General features: G+C 40.6%; 3 protein-coding genes across 3 annotated transcripts; all 3 read left to right on the top strand.

Moving 5' to 3' along the window:
• The first annotated feature begins 3,797 nt into the window (after window positions 1-3,797).
• On the top strand, window positions 3,798-7,132 carry LOC310817978 (collagenase 3-like). The gene is made up of 10 exons (XM_083688736.1): window positions 3,798-3,907; window positions 4,163-4,404; window positions 4,636-4,784; window positions 5,252-5,380; window positions 5,547-5,708; window positions 5,851-5,980; window positions 6,123-6,256; window positions 6,370-6,529; window positions 6,700-6,803; window positions 6,971-7,132. The coding sequence occupies exons 1-10, from the start codon at window positions 3,809-3,811 to the stop codon at window positions 7,069-7,071; spliced, it is 1,410 nt and encodes a 469-aa protein (XP_083544862.1). The 5' UTR covers window positions 3,798-3,808; the 3' UTR covers window positions 7,072-7,132.
• Window positions 7,133-10,642: 3,510 nt separating this feature from the next.
• mmp30 (matrix metallopeptidase 30) lies at window positions 10,643-14,487 on the top strand. Its single transcript, XM_083665496.1, has 10 exons — window positions 10,643-10,846; window positions 11,151-11,407; window positions 11,666-11,814; window positions 11,907-12,032; window positions 12,451-12,612; window positions 12,848-13,034; window positions 13,297-13,427; window positions 13,581-13,740; window positions 13,859-13,962; window positions 14,069-14,487. The coding sequence occupies exons 1-10, from the start codon at window positions 10,724-10,726 to the stop codon at window positions 14,170-14,172; spliced, it is 1,503 nt and encodes a 500-aa protein (XP_083521622.1). The 5' UTR covers window positions 10,643-10,723; the 3' UTR covers window positions 14,173-14,487.
• A 576-nt stretch (window positions 14,488-15,063) lies between these two features.
• Window positions 15,064-20,492, top strand: acat1 (acetyl-CoA acetyltransferase 1). The gene is made up of 12 exons (XM_083696220.1): window positions 15,064-15,197; window positions 15,520-15,567; window positions 15,743-15,860; window positions 16,050-16,145; window positions 16,286-16,386; window positions 16,876-17,019; window positions 17,215-17,365; window positions 17,455-17,550; window positions 17,887-18,000; window positions 18,890-18,954; window positions 19,154-19,311; window positions 19,566-20,492. Exons 1-12 carry the CDS (start codon window positions 15,147-15,149, stop codon window positions 19,684-19,686), a joined length of 1,263 nt encoding a protein of 420 aa, XP_083552346.1. The 5' UTR covers window positions 15,064-15,146; the 3' UTR covers window positions 19,687-20,492.
• The last annotated feature ends 517 nt before the right edge of the window (window positions 20,493-21,009 follow it).

The following is a 21,009-nucleotide window of genomic DNA, read 5'->3' as shown; positions in this document are numbered from 1 at the left end:
CTAAATTGATTCATAAGTTGTCAGATATAACACTTTTAGTCAAAACCTCATCTTATAATAAGTCAGTTATCTTGCTGGCTACCGATTTTTGTCTCTAGGTAGCTAGCTCTGTCATTTACAATAGTGACTCCACCACACTACCCCCAGGCTGTGCAATTTTCAGAACCCCACTGTTCTTACACTGTTGAAGCTAGAAACACGACCGACTAAGAAAACTCCAAAATGAAGACCCTAAGAACCGTAATGCTACAGAAACTGATATTGCACAGTCACATAGGCTCTAATGGTCACCAACTTATTGATTTTACTTGAAGATGTCTCATAGACCATCTCACTGTGTAAGCGGACTGTGGACCCTTACAGACATGTGTAACATTCAACAGAAAACTCAACCTGCAAGAAAAGATAATTAGACAATTAGTAAACAAAGATTAGGATGTTAGGTCGGAGCTTTAGACGTTCAGAAACATCGACAGGGCAGGATTTGTAGAATGATTAACTTCCCTGATTTCCGAGCGCAGTCGTACTGCTGGCCGGAACTGCATTTCCCAGGGATCTACGGGGCGTGATGTCTAACGAAACACGGAACTGCCACCACACACAGCTGCTGATTGGTTGGGTACTGAGAAGGATGGGGAAGCACCGTTGTTTATGTTGTCGAAGCGGGACACCATCCTACCTTTAATGTCCCGGAGCGGTGAGAAGCGGGACACCATCCTACCTTTAATGTCCCGGAGCGGTGAGAAGCGGATCTTCCATAATGAACGGGGTAGCACGGCTCCCGAATACTGGCACTCCAGGGGCAGTGGGGGCGTGTATGGCCGCATGCCACTTTGCCAGGGCCATACTAAGCTGGTCGGTAACTAGCTTTGACGCCACATTCCATATCATTTTACGAGATGGAGTGTCTTGTTATTGGCTTGCCGGAGCTTGTGACTTAATTCAAACAAACAAACTCAGTTTTGAAAGTATCCACGTACTTGCCTGATGAGACCGGCCTGATGGTAGACAAGGAAGACCACAGCCCGTAACCTATAAAACCCCAACACTGCAGACAACCAAACTTTCTCTCGTAGCCTAGTGCAACCATGTCACAACTGTTAAATGCTATATGGTGGAACGTAAACTTGGCTACTTTTAAGCCTCTGTCCCTTGAACATGTGTTGGTGTTTTTGCATATGTGTGAACTAGCTGTCCTGTCATTTGATGGACAGCTGCGCCGTTTGACTTAGAGTGCCCTGCCTGACCTAACTGTAACGTCTCGTCCTGTTCCTTAGTTTAGGTTTGTCTTTGTTTCATGTTATTCATTCATTGTTTCCTGTTTATTTTTGTGTTACTCACATTGTCTCTCGTTCCAGACACTTCGCTACCTGCCCTTGTGTGTTTCCTGCCTGTGTGATTGTCTACCCCGACCTGACTGGTTTCACCTGTCCCTCATCATCCTCCCCTGTGTATTTAGTCTGTGTGTTCTCCTGTCTCTGTGGCAGTTCGTCTTTCTACCTTCGTGTCGTACGTCCCAGTAATATTCCTAGTGTTAAGTATTCCTGGTTTTTGATCTACGATTCGTTTTCTGATTTTGCCTTTTTGCCTACCCCTTACTGTATTATCTGCCTACTCATTGACTGCCTACCTGTGTACCGAACCAGGCTTTTTTGGAATTAAAGACTATTCTTTTGAATTTAAGTTTTTGTTTCCGAGTTGTGCAGTTGAGTCCTCTGCCTGCGTACGACAGTCATTACACTAGCGTTATGCTCCATTTATCTGTCATACATTTTGAATCAATGTCATTCAGTAACTCAACTGTCATTCAGTGGCATTGGGAAAGACAGTAACAGTAACAGTCCTCTCTTGTTTCTCAAGATGCAGATGCTGCTGTCTGTCGCCCTTACTGTACCTGAAAAAAACATTGAGACATTTCTTTACCCAATATTAAGAAAGACTGACACTGACTGAAATCTAAAAGTACTTTTCCACTGAACCATTCCCATAACCATATGTCGTAGCTTATCAGCAATAATGACAGGAAAAGGACAGCTGGTGGTTGAAAACGTTGCATCAATTCAACCTCACTATTTCTCATTTGAGACTGTTGACCAAGTTTACATCATACCAAACCAAGTACATTAAAAAACGTGTGTGTTGAGTGCCTGATCTTTCAGCAACCTGCACATTAACCATGCAATACATTTCAAACATTTTAAAATAAAACAAACTCAATGTTCATGTCCTTATTGAGAAAGGTGAAATGAGAATTCAGAGTAGTGAAAAAGCCCTACAACTATTTTAATCCCAACATAAATTATTTACCTTCAGTGTAATTAGCTCATTATGCTCACTATGATGAGTAAAGGTCCACATGTCTCTGTGGAATAGTGAATCATGGGGTTTCCCTGGTGATACCAATGTAATATGACTGTCTGCCCACAAATAAATAAAAGAATAATAATAATGCTTCCTTCTTCCTGCATTTTGACTGCCAATGGCCTAGCATAGATTTGTTTTCTTATGATGACTGATGTATAGATGATTCACTTATTTTAGACAAATGTATTTGTTGTAAGTCGCTTTGGATAAAGGCGTCTGCTAAATATCAAAAATGTAAAATGTAAAAATGTAAGGGCTGGTTCTTTAAATGACCATCATCATTTTACTGTTACTGTGCATATGATACTGTAATATAAAAATTTTCACAAGTTTCATAAGTTTATCATGAATGTATGTGGCAATACTGTACACTACCAGTCAAAAGTCTGGACACACCTTGCCAAGAGTGTGCAAAGCTGTCATCAAAGCAAAAGGTGGTTACTTTGAAGAATCTGAAATATAAAACATATTCTGGTTTGTTTAACACTTTTTTGTTTACTACATAATTCCATATGTGTTCCTTCATAGTTTTGATGTCTTCAGTATTAATCTACAATGTAGTAAAAAATAAAGAAAAACCATTGAATGAGAAGGTGTGTCCAAACTTTTGACTGGTACTGTATGTGCATCAGTCAGTTGAGGGACGAGCCTCACGTAACAATCATGGCACCTGTCAGAGGACAATGCCAGTGACACTTATCACACATGTTTAAGTAACTAAAAAGAATGAAACATCATTATTATTTTTCAGCTTTATAGTGTATTCTGTTTGAATGTCACATCACTGTATTCAGAGCACTGTACCTTTACAGGTAAACAGTTTCAAGTCCAGCTTTATTTAGAAAAACACAACAACATTTTTCATTTTCCTTTGTTTTGTTAAAATCAATGTCTTCTCACTCTCTCACACTTGATTTAAGATGATGGAAGGAATCAACATGCTTTTCAGGGGGAGAAATACATTCTAGAATAAATAGAGTAGAATTTAATACAACTGAATTGGATATATAAAAAAAATTTCACACACTTGGAGTGAGAAATACAAATACAATGATACAATTATACATAAAACAAATAACTAAAGTTTAGCATGGCTGTAAAAAAAAAAAATTGTCAGAATAGTTATTTTTTTTTTATGTTTTGTCGGAATAGTTGCTTTTATCTTACCATGTGGATTACAAATTGATCAATATTATTATCACAATTACGTGATCATTACGTTTGTAATTATGTGAGGGAAGTATTTATTTTGGTATGTTCTGTATGGAAAAATTCATCGTCTAATGACCTGTAAAAACCTCATTTCCTTCCCTATGTTTTATGGTAGGTTTTTCACAAGCCTGTGAGTGAGTCACTGTATTGTTGCTCAACATCCCAGGCTTCAAGTGTATATAAGACCTCGGCCACCACACAAACAGAAAGACGCACTTGAGGAAGAAGCATCATGAAGACTTTCAATCTGTGCATTCTAGCCAGCCTGGCAGTAGCAGTTTACTCTTTTCCAATAGTGCCACCTACTGAACAAGATGAAGCTCTCGCAGAGGTAAGTTTTTTTCTTACATCTTCAGGCAGGGATTTAATGGGTAACATTTTACATATGTATGACACTTCTTGACTTGAAGCCAAAGTGGTTGTATTGAAAACAGACACTGAAAATCTATTGAAGCTCTTGTTCAGTTACTGTACTCATCATTAATGGATGCCATTCTATATAGTTATATGTATATATCCCTCTCTGTGCCGGGGTAATTGTGTATAGGTTGTTGTAGCTAAATCTCTTGCTTTGTGTCTCCTGTAGACGTACCTGAAGAGGTTCTTCAACCTGACGGAGCAGAAGGGGCCTTTCCTCAGACGAGGGGTCAATCAGCAGAGTCTGAAGCTCAGTGAGATGCAGAGGTTCTTCGGCCTCCAGGTGACCGGGACGCTGGACTCAGAGACCATTGACATAATGAAGAAGCCACGCTGTGGTGTACCAGACGTTGCCAGCTACTCCATCTTCGGCACAAACCTCAAGTGGCAGACCAACAAGCTCACTTACAGGTAAAAGTTCAGTTCGACTCCAAACCCGCTAGTGATATATAAGAGAGAAAATATTAATATAGACACATATAGAGTTTGGGACTGTTACATGATGGTTCCAATTACCAACAAAGTGATCAGAAACCTTTGAGTGAAAGTCCAGTTGTGCAGATAAACAATGAATGAGACATCATGGTATGCTGGATATGGATATGATGTATTTGTAATGTTGACTGATGCTGTGTCCCTCAGGATTAAGAACTACACCCCTGATATGTCCAAGTCCGAGGTGGACGACTCCATAGAGAGAGCGCTGCAGGTGTGGGCCAAGGTCACGCCCCTGAGGTTCACCCGCATCTACAGCGGCACCGCTGACATCATGATCTCCTTCGGTGCCGGAGGTAACCACCAATCACCATCTACTTAGACACACTTAAAATGCTCTAAGTATGTTTGCGTAGTTGGGTAGGGATACATAGAGGAATCACTGTTCTTCTTTCTGTCATTGCATACCTGTACCTGTACTGAGCAGTCATTGATAGTAATCCCTTTGCAAAAAGCTTGGAACATGAGCTCCCTCAATACAACTTACGTAACCAACGTCACAAGCCATAAACAGACATCCCCAATGCCATCAGTGGCATGCTAGTGCTTGCCAAGGAGTCAAACGGTTGTGATTAGAGGCCCTCTGCCATGCCTTAATTCACCCTCTGGGGTGTTATGATTGACACTTACAAGTGCATCATTTTCAAGAAGCTAAGCTAACGCGAATATTACCAGCACATTACATGCGTTATGGACGTTTATAGATATGTAGCCATATTTGTCCATAATGGATGGCTCATATTAAGGTTTCTCCTCTCTGTAGAACATGGTGACTTCTACCCCTTTGATGGCCCTGACGGCACCCTGGCCCATGCCTTTGCCCCATCCCCTGGCATTGGTGGTGACGCCCACTTTGACGAAGACGAGACCTTCAGCTTTAAATCACCCGAAGGTGAGACTTCCTATCCAACTATTCAACATTATTTCGCCCACTAAACTTATTCATTCTATGTTTTTCTACTATTATCATTGTAGGCAATGCTTTGATAAATGATAATTGCTTGTCACAAAAAAGAACAGGAGCAGAGGTGTAATCATGTCTTTTCTATTCATGCCAGGGTACATCCTGTTCCTGGTGGCAGCCCATGAGTTTGGCCACTCCATGGGCCTGTCCCACTCCAATGACCCTGGAGCTCTGATGTACCCTGTGTACAGCTACAAAGAGCCCAGCTCCTTCGTTCTTCCCCGGGACGACATCAATGGCATTCAGTACCTCTATGGTCAGTATCCAATGATCTGTTCTGCCCAGTTTGCTTTTGAGTGAATATCAAAAAAACCTTGGTCAATTGTTTGATCTTCAAGTAGTTATGAGCATGGAGGACATGTTTGCTACAGAAGCTAATCATTGTTTCTGTCTTCCAGGCCCAAACCCAGATGTGGACACAAGCAAGCCTGAACCTACAGCCCCCAGCACCCCTGATGCCTGCGACTCCACTCTGGTCCTGGATGCTGTCACCACTCTGCGTGGAGAGAAGATGTTCTTTAAGGACAGGTAGGCTACAGTAACTATTGATCTATGATAATCGGTCGCACCAACAGCCACTGAACAATACCTCTTAGAGAGAGAAAAAGCTTGCCTGTATTCTATGGTACGGACTTCTCACTGTATGTCTTGATGTTCTGTCTATTCTCAGGTTCTTCTGGCGTAGCTTCCCTCAAAGCAGCAGTACAGAGCAGCACCTCATCAAGAGGTTCTGGCCCGACATCCCTGACAACATTGATGCAGCATATGAGAGCCAGAAATCCGACAGCGTGTTCCTCTTCAAAGGTATGAGAGAGTCCCCAAATGGCTCATAAATGTCTCTACATAACAATGTGTGAATATCTACACCTGTTCCAGTGAACATACATTCATACCTCAGTGTTTCCATGGTTCTGCAGATCGTCAGGTCTGGGCTATCTATGGCTATGACGTTGTCAGAGGCTATCCCAAAAGCCTCAGCAGTTTGGGTCTGCCCAGGAGTGTGAACAAAGTTGACGCTGCCCTCTATGATGAAGAATCTGGCAAGACATTGTTCTTTGTTGGCGACTACTACTATAGGTGTGTGTGCAGTCTTTCATTACAAAGTTTTGAATTAATCATTTGCTTTTCTATGAGCTGTACATTGCCATTAGATATTGAATTGGCTGACAGAAAACCAATGAATGGTTGGGAGAGTTTGTGGCAAACAGAGAATAACAATCTCCCTTATGGTTCTGTGCTTTCTGTAGTTATGACGAGGCCAGGAAGAGGATGGACAAAGGTTTCCCCAAGCTGCTTGACGAAGGCTTCCCAGGCATGACAGGGAAAGTCACTGCAGCAGTCCAAGTCCAAGGTGAGTCTGAAAACAGCTCTGGAATATAGACAGTTTTCATATAATGTAGAATACTACCAGAATATCATACTAACTGTTCAATTCAGTGTTCTTTTGTTTAGTCATTATGAATAATATACAAAAACTAATATACATGTCCCTAACCTCTACTTGATGGTGTTTTACAGGTTTCACCTACCTCTATAATGGGCCTTACATGTTTGAGTACAGTCTGAGGTCCAAGAGGCTGTACCGTGTGCTGGGGAATAGTTACTTCCTGCGCTGTTAAATTGTTTACTCTCATGAGCCGTATGAGTAGGGTTAGTACAGAGTAACTACATGAGCCGTATCAGTAGCCACAGTGAACAGTGAATTTGAACAATGTATGTAACCAAATGGCACAAAAGGTTTTTCATTCATGTGAGATTTCAATGTGTATTATTTTCACATATATATTTAATAATTTATATTTAAATAATCTAAATTATTCTGTTTTTATTTTTGCCAAAAATTGTACCCTGTATTAAAACATGAATGTATTGAATGAATATGAATATGAATATGAAAGTAACACGTATTTATGAAGTTACATGTCTGCACTTTGTATCGTCAAATAAATTACATTTTAATTGAATTCTATGTTTTGACTACTCATTGTGAAAAAGTTTAACACAGTAAAGGGAATTGATTTGGTTTGATTAATAACACTTTATGTACTTTTTGTGTTTAAAATGGGTTCATCATTATTTTGTATACTTTTTGAATCCTTGCAACAAATGACCATATCCTGTATCTCCATTTTCCAATGCTGGTGATGTGACATATTTCTAGTAGTACAGCCAATATGAATCATCCGGCATATTGGTTTTGTCTGCAGACCATAAGTATATAAGATGCACATTGTATTTCCATTAACGTTTAGATCTGTAGATATTACAGTAACTGATCATTAGATTCTAAATCAGTGATCATCTAAATATATGAAAATGCCACATCCCCATGGGCATTTTCTAAAAACTGATGTTGCGTTTTTTGATTGTATATCCGTCATGATGGAAAATGGTATGGTCCAGCAATGTCTAAGTTCAAACTTTGTATAAAGTTATGTAAAAGTTTGATCTAACAGATCAATTTGGATCCAAGTATCCATTTGGTTAGGATGTTCACATTACAGTACCTCAATATTCAACTTTTAAAGCTGTATTTATGCAAATAATTATTTTCACATTCTGATGCTCAGATTTCAGTCTGATGCTGACCATTAACAGCTAATGTTAACAAAACTTTGTGTAGCAATGCTCAATGATGAGCATCAAATGACAACCTTAAGTCAACATTGAATAATAACATTGAATATCACATTACAAGTCTAATGAACTGTTAATTCCAACCAACATTTGACTTAACAACAACCTTCAAATAACAATGTCAATCCAACATTGCAAAAGTTACAGAGATCTAGTGTTTGCATTTTGATGTTTAAACATCACAAAACATTCAAAAACAATACTCTTATAACCATTAGGTCAGTTAGGTTACATCAGTTAGTTTAGTTTTTGACTGTTACACAACTACGACATAATGAAAATGCTCATGGGGATACAGTATATGGTTCTTTGTTGCAAGGGTTAATTATAAGATTAAGTTAATTATAATTATCAGTTAATTATAAGATTAAAGTCATAATTTGTCAGTGCACACCCAAGTAGATGGTCAACAACACCTGTGACTGCCAAGACTGTGGAAATCTGGCCTCACCTCTCTTGTCATGAAATACAAAAGCTAGTGAATTCGAGCAATGGAAAAATGTCCTGAGTATACAGTATATGACCTGATATACCGTATGTCCCCAGGCTACATGAGAGAAGATGGCACATCCATAGCCTTTATGTACAGTAGGTACAGTATGAATCAGATTCCCCCATTAACTGTTTTGCTTGGTCTGGTCCTCATTATAGTTGATTAAACTTCCGGTACTTAACGGATGTTACATAGCTCAACAGAATGTGTTTTATTAGTTTCTCTGAAGGGAACATTTTCCACACTGATTTATCCAGAAAGTGGTCTATTTTGGCTTGTCAGAGGACATTCAAGAATTAGCATATACTGATTCCATTCTGATTCATATCAATTAACCATGGGAAGATTGTCCACAGGGAAATTCCAAGAATCTAATTCTAAGAAATCTCAGTAACTTACAGAAACTGGAGCCACACAGTTCTGATATACAGCACAGTATTGAGTAATTGAGTCCAAACGCAACTCTAACCTCTTAGATTTTGTTCAACTTGTTCAAAATGTTAATGCATCCATCTACAAACTTCACCTCAAAGCTGTTTACAAACTTGTTGTGTTTTGTTGAACACATCTTTCCATAGCCATATATGGTGACACATCCTCTTTCGTGCCTGGACATGACTACATTTTTAGAGATGCCTCTCTTGCCTCTAGCTTGAACTTCTTACCTTTCTTAAAAGCCCTGACATAAGTACCTTAGATTGACACGTTCAGACTCTTGACGTAGGAGTGGATGTTTATTTTTCCAATCTCCCTCGCACACATCATAGCTCCCATAATTGCAACACATCACATTAGTGGACAAAACAGTAATTCTACCCATTATTATTTTTTTTACTTTTTTTATTTTTTTTTTTACAATAGGCAACAGTAATATATCAGAAACTATAAGATATATGCCATTAGCCTTTGCATATAAAACCTTAAAGGTCAGTTAGTGGATGAAAGATTCTAGAACAACTCTTTTATACATCTTTCAATGTTACTGATGTTCTGTCCACCAATAATACAGTGGAAGCAGAAGGGTCATTGTGTAGTTCTATTGTGGAGGAGAAATTGAAAAAGAAAGGTAAAAACTCTGCGTATGATTCAATCCCTTGTTTCGGAAAAACAAAGACTTGTATTTGATGAACATGAGTATGATGAGTATGTTTTGGCAATGATTGCGATCGTAGTGTGTTTTGATCAAATGCAAAAATATGTTGTTGTTATATTGGTGTTATATGTGGTATGTAAACATATGTGTACATTTGTGTACTCTCTACATCATGGTGACAAAACTTCCTAAAATTCAAAATCAACAATACTTTTCTCAGCCTTTCTTGGAAGAATAAAACATCAGTCTTCACACAGGTTTCATAGTGTGATCAAGTAAAAGCTTCTTTATTATTTATTATTGCAATAAGGAGAGACAAATCGATCAGAGCAGAGACAATAGCCTGCTGTGATTCTCTCTGTCGGTCTCAACTCCGACAGGACACTTTATAGTAAGACACAAACAACCATAATTCAGATAAGGCTGCAGCTGCTCAAGGACAGTCTCAATTAATAACTTTTCTCGCCACATTCCACCGGGCACCGCCCCACAGACAGAGAGGCCCTGCTCAATGAGTTACAATAGGTGAAGTAAACATAGTATACAACTCACTTTAGACATGGCAAGGTAAAGTAATTTAGTGAACATAACATTATATAAGGGATCACATTATATAAGGTAGTAGTTAGTGAGGTAGTCCATTTTAGATCAATACTAATAGCAATACATTAATATGGAAGTAAAATACACATGATTAGATACACAAATAGAAGTGATTATATTCTTTCATTCACTTCCACACCTCCCTGCACCTCCTCTACTTCCTCCCGCTCTGCCTCCTCCCAGACAATTGCAACAAGTTCCCTATCCCTCCCCCCTTGAACAGGGCCTGTACAGACAATGTCTGGAATGCTTTATCGAGCAATCACGCATTCAGTATGGACCAATAGACATCCCACAAAAGGGATATGGGCAATTTTTGGGAAATTACAAAACCGCTAATACCCTTTCCTATGGGCTGTGCCAAAAGCTGGGCTATATAGGGAGAGGCAGAGAGGGCTGAAGAGTAGATAGACTTTCTTCTCTGCAGTAAAGGAAAGCTACAGTTATGAGGCAAGCAATGTTTACCGTGTTAATGGCCGTGTTGTCGTTAGCACTTTGTGAAGCTGTTCCCACAACTCCCCCGAGCCAAGATGCCACCATGTCTGCAGATGACCAGGCCAGAGCAGAGGTAAACAAAATTTCACTTTAGTAAATAAATGTGTACTTACTATGTAATATGTATGCGTACATGAATTACATATTTTGCATGACATTTCATTATGCCATATATGTCAATATGTAAAGTTATCATGGCAGATATAATTCAATAATTGTATTTTAATATCACAGATTAAAGGAGGTAGGGGCTGGATAGTTGTGTTAATGATTTATTCACACTGGTACCCTATCATCAGATTTAAGAACATTTGTTTATATTTTCAGAAATATTGTCAGTGTGTTTACAAGATTTTAAAGAACAATCTCTGTTCCAGGCTTATCTATCCCAGTTTTATTCTGATGTTGGCTCTACCAACGTCACCGTCAGACGGGTTGCATTTGATGATACGCCACGTTCATTTGAGGATGACTTGAAGAAGATGCAGGACTTCTTTGGGCTGGAGGTGACGGGCAAGCTGGACACCAACACTGTGGAAGTGATGACTCAGCCACGCTGTGGGGTCAAAGACCTGGCCCGCTACGGACACTTCAGTGGCAAGCCTCGCTGGAGGCAGAAGGTCGTCACTTACAGGTACTGTACATACAATGACTTACACTTCCACTAGACCTCATTGTCTTAGACAAGGAGGGTGATATCAGTCTCGAAAATGGGATAGGTTTTTACCAAACAGATACCAGGCAGAGAAAGGATTAAGAAAACATTGCTTCCATAGTTGAGGTTGCAAGTGATGACACATGCACTGGTTGGATGAACAGCCTCAACATGTCCATAAAGGGTATCTCCCAACCAATATGTAACAGACTTGTTTCCTCATATCTCTTGCCTAAGGATAACTGAGTACACATCAGACTTGAGCAGGAGAGAGGTGGATACCACCATAGCCCAGGCCTTCAAGCTCTACAGTGATGTCATCCCGCTGGACTTCAAACAGATCTCCAGCGGCACTGCTGACATAATGATCCTGTTTAAAGCCAATTGTGAGTACTGCTCTATCCTCTGCCCCTGTAGAGATAGTGTTGGCCCTGTGTTGACTTGTAATAACAATACTGTTCCTACCCTTCCAAACCAGATCACGGAGACTTCTACCCCTTTGATGGGCCAAATGGGGTCCTGGCCCACGCCAACTCTCCAGGAGAGGGCGAAGGTGGCGACACACACTTCGATGAGGACGAACCATGGACTTTGAGTCAAAGAGGTACAGATGCCACCTTAGATTACTACCTATCTTCTGCCGTAGACTGAAGACCCATCTCTTCAGGCTACATCTTGCCTGTTCCTCCAAAAGACCTCTTCATCCCCACTAACCCCCTGTACAGCTTCTCTACTGTAAATAATAAAATTTAAAAAAAAGTAATCCTTCCTTCTTCTAGCATTGTGACTGCTAATGGCCCCTGGTCCTAGCATAGATTTGTTTTTCTTATGATGACTGATGATTCACTTACTTTAGACAAATGTACTTGTAAGTCGCTTTGGATAAAGACATCTTCTAAATGTCCAAAATGTAAATGTTAACATAGGATCAGAAAGACAATACCAATGTACTCTAATATTGAATGCATTTACACAATACAACAATGTTTTCCACCCTGACCTTTTTCTCTGACCCTGTGTAGGGATAAATCTGCTTCTCGTGGCTGCCCATGAGTTTGGCCATGCTCTGGGATTGGACCACTCACGCGACCGCTCGGCTCTGATGTACCCCACCTATAGTTATGTGAACACACAGGGGTACAAGCTACCTTCGGACGACAGGCGGGGAGTACAGGCTTTATATGGTGAGTGTTCAGCCCACTGTGGGAAGGTTAACATTAAACAACTAGATTCTAGAGTGAAAAGGAAACATTTTTACAGAATTAATATATTGTGACTGATATCTACATGCTGTAAACTATACACAATGGAATATTTACATTTTCATGACTTCCCTTTTCATGCGGTTCAAATATGTTTTGCTGCATACACTCATATCCCAAGACAAATAACCTCAATCTTGTCTCCCCTCCCCCCTAGGTGTCCGAACAACATCAGGAGGTGGGCCGAATCCTAAACCAGAACCCAAACCAGAACCCAGACCTGAGCCCAGACCAAAGCCCACACCAAAGCCAGCTGGACCAAGTCCTCCAGAGAGATGCAACAGGAACCTTGTCTTTGATGCTGCTACTGCAATTCGGAATGAGCTTTATTTCTTCAAAAATGGGTGAGACACTTGACTATGCTTGTCTACTGTATGTCCTACGCAAACCTACAGAGGTCATTGTGGGATATGAAACCTTTCCCACAATGATGAAAATACACTTTGACACAACCACTGTATAGGCAAGATATTTTGTCATGGTTGGAGAGAACATTCATAGTGAAGGTCACATTCTACATAAAAGTATGGCTTGTATGGTTCTTCATGTAATGTGTTTACCCAAGTGTTGTAATACTCATGGAACATATTTCTGTTTATTTGCCAGGTATTTCTGGAAGAAGAGTGGCTACTGGAATGGTGTAATGACAAAGAAAGTTTCGACGACCTGGTCTAGTATCAATCGTGTTGATGCTGCTTATGAATACAAGGCCAGGGACATCGCTCTCATTTTTGAAGGTAAAGAATATAACATCTGTACAAATGAGCACTGACTCAATAGAAGACTGGCTATCCGGAGCACAGTGCACAGTAGACAACAATCAGCTCTCCCATACAGTATCTGTGTTACCTGTCAGATCCTAATCTCCTCTCAAACATTTCCTCCCATAGGGAATCATTACTGGGGGGTCCGAGGCCTCACTGTTCTATCAGGCTATCCTAAACCCCTCTCCAACATCGGCTTTCCCTCATTTGTAACAAAGATAGACGCTGCAGTTCATGTGGCATCCACTGGCAGAACCCTCTTCTTTGTGGGTAGGAAATACTGGAGGTGAGTGACTTACCCTACATTTGGCTGAATATCCTGGACTAATGGTCCCTGGTTGTGGTCACATGAGTTTGAACCATACTGCAGTACAGTAAATGTGTGCTGTTTCATTTTCCCATAGCTTCAATGAGAGGAGAGGCAAAATGGACAGTGGGTACCCCAAATACATCTTCAAAAGCTTCCCTGGTATTGGTAACAAGGTGGATGCTGCTTTTGAAAACCACGGTGGGTAGTGACATTGAAGGCTCATTACAGTACAACAAAGTCATCATCCCTGAGCCTTTCTGTGACACTAATATGGCACTAATATGTCTTCCTTTGTGTCCTTTAGGTTACCTGTATTTTTCAAGTGGCAGCAGGCAAACAGAATATCTCTACTCAGCCAGAAGAGTGGTCCGTGTACTGCTGAACTACAGATGGTTGGACTGCTACTAGAGTACGAGAGTCTCCTTCATATTTCTCACTTTTATAGTTATACTACCGGTTGTATCGCTAAACTTAGCCCATTATCTGTCTGAAAATGTTTATTGTTAGAGTTATTGATTTGTTGATTTATACACCAAAATGGCCATCAAAAAGGTATTTTTCTGCAGGTCTCCATGAGTCTTTGAGAATGTGTACTCTCTTTTTGTCTTGGTCTAACATTATTATGCAAGAGTGGTAATGTACCATAATGTCTGTTAGTATGTTTGAATGAACTGCTGAATGTTTTTTCCAAAATTCCATAATAAAGTATTTTTCTTTAAATTTTGGAAATCTGGTGATTGTTTTTGTTTTTCATGGATAGAACATCTGGATTTGAAATGAGATTATGTACACAATGGGCCACTGTAGTGAGGACTATTCTGTTTCCCCTGTCATGCAGCCTGTTTCTGATGATCAAGCTCATGCCAGCTACCTTTTCTACTTAGTTTGTGGCTGAAAGTTCATTTTGAAAAGGATCCTTGGTAACAGTAAGTTGCATGGATGGTAGTCTCTCTTGCCGGACTCATGGGGCTTTGCTCCTCTCCACCATTAATCGTCAGATACAACCATTTGTGGGCATTTATGCATACAATCACTGTAATTGAGATGACATAGTTTGCCTAACTCTTCACACCAGTCAAACTTATTTACATTTAGATCCAAATGACAGACTTGAAGCACTTGTGTGTGAAATCAAGCAAATACATTTGGATTTTAGCAGTACAATTTAGCATTTGTAATGCATTGCTTTACAACTATTTTGATTAATAGAACCCATGATCGAACTACAATTACCACAATGCGCAGTGAGCTACGTATGACGTTTTACAGACACACCTCTCGCTGTGGTTGGCTGGTTAGGGTTGGATCGACACTGCACGGCTGAAGGTGAAATAGGTTTCGGTCCAACTGTGCGAAACAGTCATCTGTTTCAGTTATACATTATGTCATCAAGTGGACTTTTAACCATGCATACCCAACATTGCAAGCGACTGGTAAGTGTGGGTGGGGAAACAAGCAATGCGGGTATGTTTGTACGAGAGGCCATTGATTCTTTGATCAAACGCAAAACCACATGCTAGCTACTAGCCATTGGGCCTGTCTTGCAACTCAATACAGCTTCTGCAAGGAAGCTTAGCCAGCCAGCAAACAAGCACATTTCAGTAGCAGCTATCATCAGTGGATTTATGTTGGATATCCCAACGACAGCAGTTGTCAGATAGCAGGATATAAGTTCCTTATCTGGCTTGCATATCACTGACGGTGGTTTTGTTATGGTATGCACCCTCTGCCTGCTAATACCCTCTGCCCTTGCAGGTTCACAAGTACCTGTCAAGGACCTATTCATCTCGCCCTTCCTTAAATGTAAGTATGGCACTTTGTACATTTTTGGGCCGTTTTTGAACATACTTTTCATTTATTAAGTGTTGCCAGGTTTAGCAATGGCTACCTATTGATACAGTACCTTGACAAAGGAAACTGAGTGGATGGGAGAAAAACTAAAATATCAGACTATACAAACTTTGACGTTTCATTTCAGGAAGTGGTCATTGTCAGTGCCGTCCGTACCCCAATGGGGTCATTCAGAGGGTCGCTGTCAGCAGTACCTGCCACCAAACTGGGTTCCATTGCCATCAAAGGAGCCATTGAGAAAGCAGGTATGGGACTGAAGACAAGCCACCATACAAAATACAGTACATGTATAATAAAGTAAAGCTGATCCTTCTAGTCCACAGTGGTCTGATGGGGAATGACTTGTATGTGAAATTGCCAGATGGAAACTTAAGGGGGAAACATCACAGTGCATCTTGTCAAATAGCTTCTCACTGTATAACTTTTGTGCCAAGGTATTCCTGTGGAGGAGGTGAAGGAGGTCTACATGGGTAATGTGCTGCAAGCAGGCGAAGGCCAGGCCCCTACCAGACAAGCCCTACTTGGTGCAGGTATGCAGAGCAGATTAACACACACACACACACACACACACACACACACACTGCCAGCTAGGACAGCAGATTTACATAACCAGGGGGTGAATACTGTGCTGTGACTTGTTTCTTGTTGTAATACACTCTACTTTTTCCAGGACTATCCCTCTCCACTCCAGCAACAACCATCAACAAAGTTTGTGCCTCCGGGATGAAGTCCATCATGCTAGCTGCCCAGAGTTTAATGTGTGGACATCAGGTAACAACCACTCAAGTTCCTATAACATGATACCTGTCTTGTCTGCTAAAATATGATCTGAGGTCTGATCATAAACCACTGCATGTTGTCACCTAAGTTATGGCATTTAATAAGAACATATATGAAGTAAAGCACTTGGTAGAGACTCACTCCCCTAAATTGACATTGTGAGGATGTTGTCCTTGTGGAGAAACACAAATAGGAAAGTTTTTTTTTTTTTTTCTCAAACTACTAGAGAAAAGGTGGTGTCTCCTGTAGATACTGAATGAGCACAGAATTGCAGAACAAGTGGTTTAGATTCGATACCTGGTGGATTTTGGTCACAAATATCAGATGACGATGACCATGTTCTTAATCTTTAGCCAATAAAGTCCAGTATTTTCCTATAGAGGGAGTCGCACCATATACGTCCACATTGAGCTTGAAGAAAAAGATTTAAAGCGTAACAAAAAGTTGCAGCAGTTCAATTGTGTTATCTCTGTGTGCTAGGATGTTATGGTGGCTGGTGGCATGGAGAGCATGTCCAATGTCCCCTACGTGATGACCAGAGACACCCCGGCTTATGGAGGACTGAGGGTGGAGGACCTCATCGTCAAAGACGGCCTCACTGACGTCTACAACAAATTCCACATGGTAGCGCTCCATTGTTACATTATATGTTTGTGGTTTTCATGGGATGTTCGAAGAGGCTCTCTGGCCACTTTCTGTGGTTGTTATTATCACTCCCATTCGTTTAGGGAGAATGAGATTGATTGCAGTTCAGAAGTTCACTCTTTTGCAAATGATTTGACGTTCATATACCTGTGTTGTCTTTGTCTTCATTTGTAGGGAAACTGTGCAGAAAACACAGCCAAGAACAGTCAGATTACCAGGGAAGAGCAGGACGCCTATGCCATCAGCTCATACAGCCGCAGCAAAGCAGCATTCGAGTCAGGGCTACTGGCCAAAGAGATAGTGCCGGTTAGCATCCCCCAGAGAGGTAAGGGATGTTACCTTATCCAACTACTGTATCAACTGATTCACAGTGTGTCAGATGCTTGTCACTCACATTATGTTGCTTCTGCGCAGGCAAGCCTGATATTGTGGTGTCAGAGGATGAGGAGTGGAGACGTGTCGACTTCAGCAAAGTCGCCAAGCTGAGAGCGGTGTTCCAGAAAGAGAATGGTCAGTATGTGTCGCTGTTCTCAGAAATGGGGCTTGACAATTGGGGAAAGAGTAATGAGGACATCAACAGTTTGTTGTTAGAGAGCCTAGAGCTAAATAAACATTTCTGTCGATTTCTGAATTTTCTCAGGATAACAAAACACTTGGATTTCAGTATAGGCATATGCTATGGTTTACTATGACATTGAAGGACATTCAAAAAGTGCTATACAATAAAACCCTTGTGAATTGTTTGCATTAAGGACAGACACTGATTCAAAAAACATTCTAGTGCTTGATAGAAAACCCTCTCAATGCACAAATTATATGAATTCTTATTGGTCATTTGGAATCCAGGCACGGTGACGGCAGCCAATGCCAGCACACTGAACGACGGTGCTGCCGCCCTGGTTCTCATGACAGCAGATGCAGCAAAAAGACTCAACCTCACTCCACTGGCCAGGATTGTGTGTAAGGTTCCTTCACACACACACACATGCATGTGCACACACACCCACAAACAACCCAGACTATAGTTATGCAATGCTTTTGCTTACAGTGTGTTTGTGAAGATAACACTGCAGGGGTGCGGGGATTCCTGGCACGTCCTCAACTTTCACCTTAAGGTAGTGATCATGGAATGAGATCCCTTGAAAGATATATTTCATTTACGAACACAGTTTTGGTCCCGAAAGTCTATCGGTAGGTGACAGGTTTGTTTATTTCCCGAGTGATTAGGTTATTTTTGTAGGAAAGTTTGTTTAACTTAGTAGGAGATAAAACAACTGCTCCAATCTCAAAAGGTTTACAATCTTCCATTTCCATCACAAGCCAGACAGGCTCTGTTTTAACCACATTCACCCAAAACAAAAGAGAGCGTAGGTTTGCAGACCACTAATAGTGAAGAAAGTTTGGAAAGACAAGTCCTCTGTTCTCTTTAGACTTGGAGAGGTGAACTTTTTAAAAGTTGTGTGATTTGTAGTTCGATAAGAATATGATAATATGATGAAATATGCTCTTTGTCATGAAGGTCAGGATATTCTGAAATGAGTATAGATTCTGTGGTAAAAAAAATCTTAATTGCCTTAGCTCTCCAAATCAGCGATAGTAGAAGGGTGTGCCAGTATTGACCATTATATTGCAACTTCGTAATTGCCGGTGGAAAAAACAACCTGAATTGTGTTGCTCTCCCAGCCAGTGATAGTGGAAGGGAGTGCCAGTATTGACTATGACTATTTGTAATTACCTGTGGTAAAATTGCCTCGTAAAGGGGCCTGAACTTGATAGTAATTTGAACCCCTAAATGAGATAAATCCGATAGATAGATAAGTAAACCTTTCCCTTTCTCTTACATTTCTAGCGTTTGCTGATGCTGCTGTTGCCCCCATTGATTTCCCCATCGCTCCTGCGTTCGCTGTACCAAAGGTGGGTCTCAGGTTTGTCTGCAGCTCATTGAAGACTCATGGTGGGTTTGATGTTCCCAGTGCACCAAGTGTGCAGGTTGTGAATGCTATGACTATCCTATTGGTTCCATTGAGTTATGCATGGTATAGAACTACTGTTTTGGCCCAGGACTTCAGTATACTGTAGCTACTTGTTAAAAAAACAGGTTTTTCTCCCTCAGGTCCTGGAGGCAGGTGGAGTGAAGAAGGAGGACATTAGCATGTGGGAGATCAATGAGGCCTTCAGTGTCGTGGCCCTGGCTAATATCAAGATGCTGGACATTGACCCCACCAAGGTCAATGTCAACGGAGGGGCTGTGTCACTGGGACACCCTATCGGGTAAGTGACATGGACTTCTATAAAGACCGGTAACATTCACTCAACAAAGATGATAGGATCTGTAGAAAATTCATTTGGCATTGTACAGTGGGAAAATTACGGGATTGATAATGCTTGAAAGCATTTCCATACGGAACAATGCTAGACCTGATGTAGAGGGAGGATGAAAAACATAGTGATGTTTCGTTAATACAAACATTCATCAAATATATTGAAAAAAGTTACTTACAGTATTGTCTGTCCATTGTCCTTAGGATGTCAGGGGCGAGAATTGTGGGCACCATGGCACATCATCTGAAGTCTGGCCAGTACGGCCTGGCTGGGATCTGCAACGGAGGTGGAGGAGCCTCTTCCATCCTCATCCAGAAGTTATAGGAACATTTTCTCTTCCCCTTACAGGGGTTATCAGACATGCACGTAAACTTCCTGTTAAAACAGTTGGATACCCATTTAGATGACTATACTCTGCCAGTCTAGATGATGGATCTGAAAATGACCCCCATGGCAGCAGCCGTACTACATAAAATGAACCAATATCATCACTCCATGTTTGACACTCCTGATTTTGATGTGAACGTCTGATGCAAAAGCAATTTATATTTAACTTTTCAACTGATGAATAAATAGTTTATATTTAAACAAAGCATATTCCCTTTGTCTTTACTGTCAAATGAATGGCCTTGATTTGTCATACTAGGGTTGTGAACCGCATTTGTTTAAAATGTAGCCATATTGACAATTTACTATACAAATGCTTTTGTTGGATAGCACTTCTCATGGCAGGAATCAGAACAAAGGGTTCGAGACTTTTGCTTTGAAAATTAGAATTCTGTTCGTTGATCTGATTATCTTTCACTATTTTTACTTTTTTTTTTCATTTGACCTCCAGTGTGATTTATTTTAGAAATAAGATAGAAGACTTGAGTTTGTACTAGTGGTAGGTTGTGGAGTTTGTCATGCAGTTGTGGTCTTTTGCCACAGGGTGGTGCACACGCTTGTTACAAAAGGCTCAGCTGTTTTCAGCTGTGGTACTGATTGGCTTGGCATTAATGTAATACTATATTGCAAATATGCTTAAGAAGATTCAATGTACTGTACAATAGGTTTAATTTTTCCTGTAAAGCACATTGTATTGCATAAGTATGAAATGTGCTATATGAATAAAGTTAGATTTGATTGTATTTGTCAGTATCCCAAGACTGCGTGTAGTGAAGGTTATTTGATGGCAGATACACTGTACCACCCAGTAGGAATGGACTAGGACAATTAACATGGAGCCTTGCCCATATACTTGGGAGAAAGAGTCAAATGAAATAAAAATATGATACTTTTTGTCTAAGAGTTTTATATTTCTTTGTGGGTGTAGCTATTCTGTCACTAGAGAATCGCTTGTCGCCATCATTACGTCAGCAGCTCTTATACCTAGTTTCATTAAACACCACTTGTTGAATAACTGAATAGAAAAAGTAAATGTTCAGCCCACATAGTCAAGCGGTCCTGTCCCTATGGACAAGTTTCATAATATTGTCCCCCTACTCTGGCAGAGAACAGTCATTCATCATGTTAAATATTGACAGTATTTTTGCATGTTTAGCAAAGTCCTTTCAGCCATAGCGTTTCAGTGTGTAGACATGTCCAGGGATGTTGTGAGTCTATTCACTCAAGTACCTGGTCAAGTACCTCAACCTGGTTATTGAT

This window comes from Argentina silus (genome assembly GCF_951799395.1).
Source record: "Argentina silus genome assembly, chromosome: 2".
NCBI lineage: Eukaryota > Metazoa > Chordata > Actinopteri > Argentiniformes > Argentinidae > Argentina > Argentina silus.
This window is presented reverse-complemented; position numbering and strand designations above follow the sequence as displayed.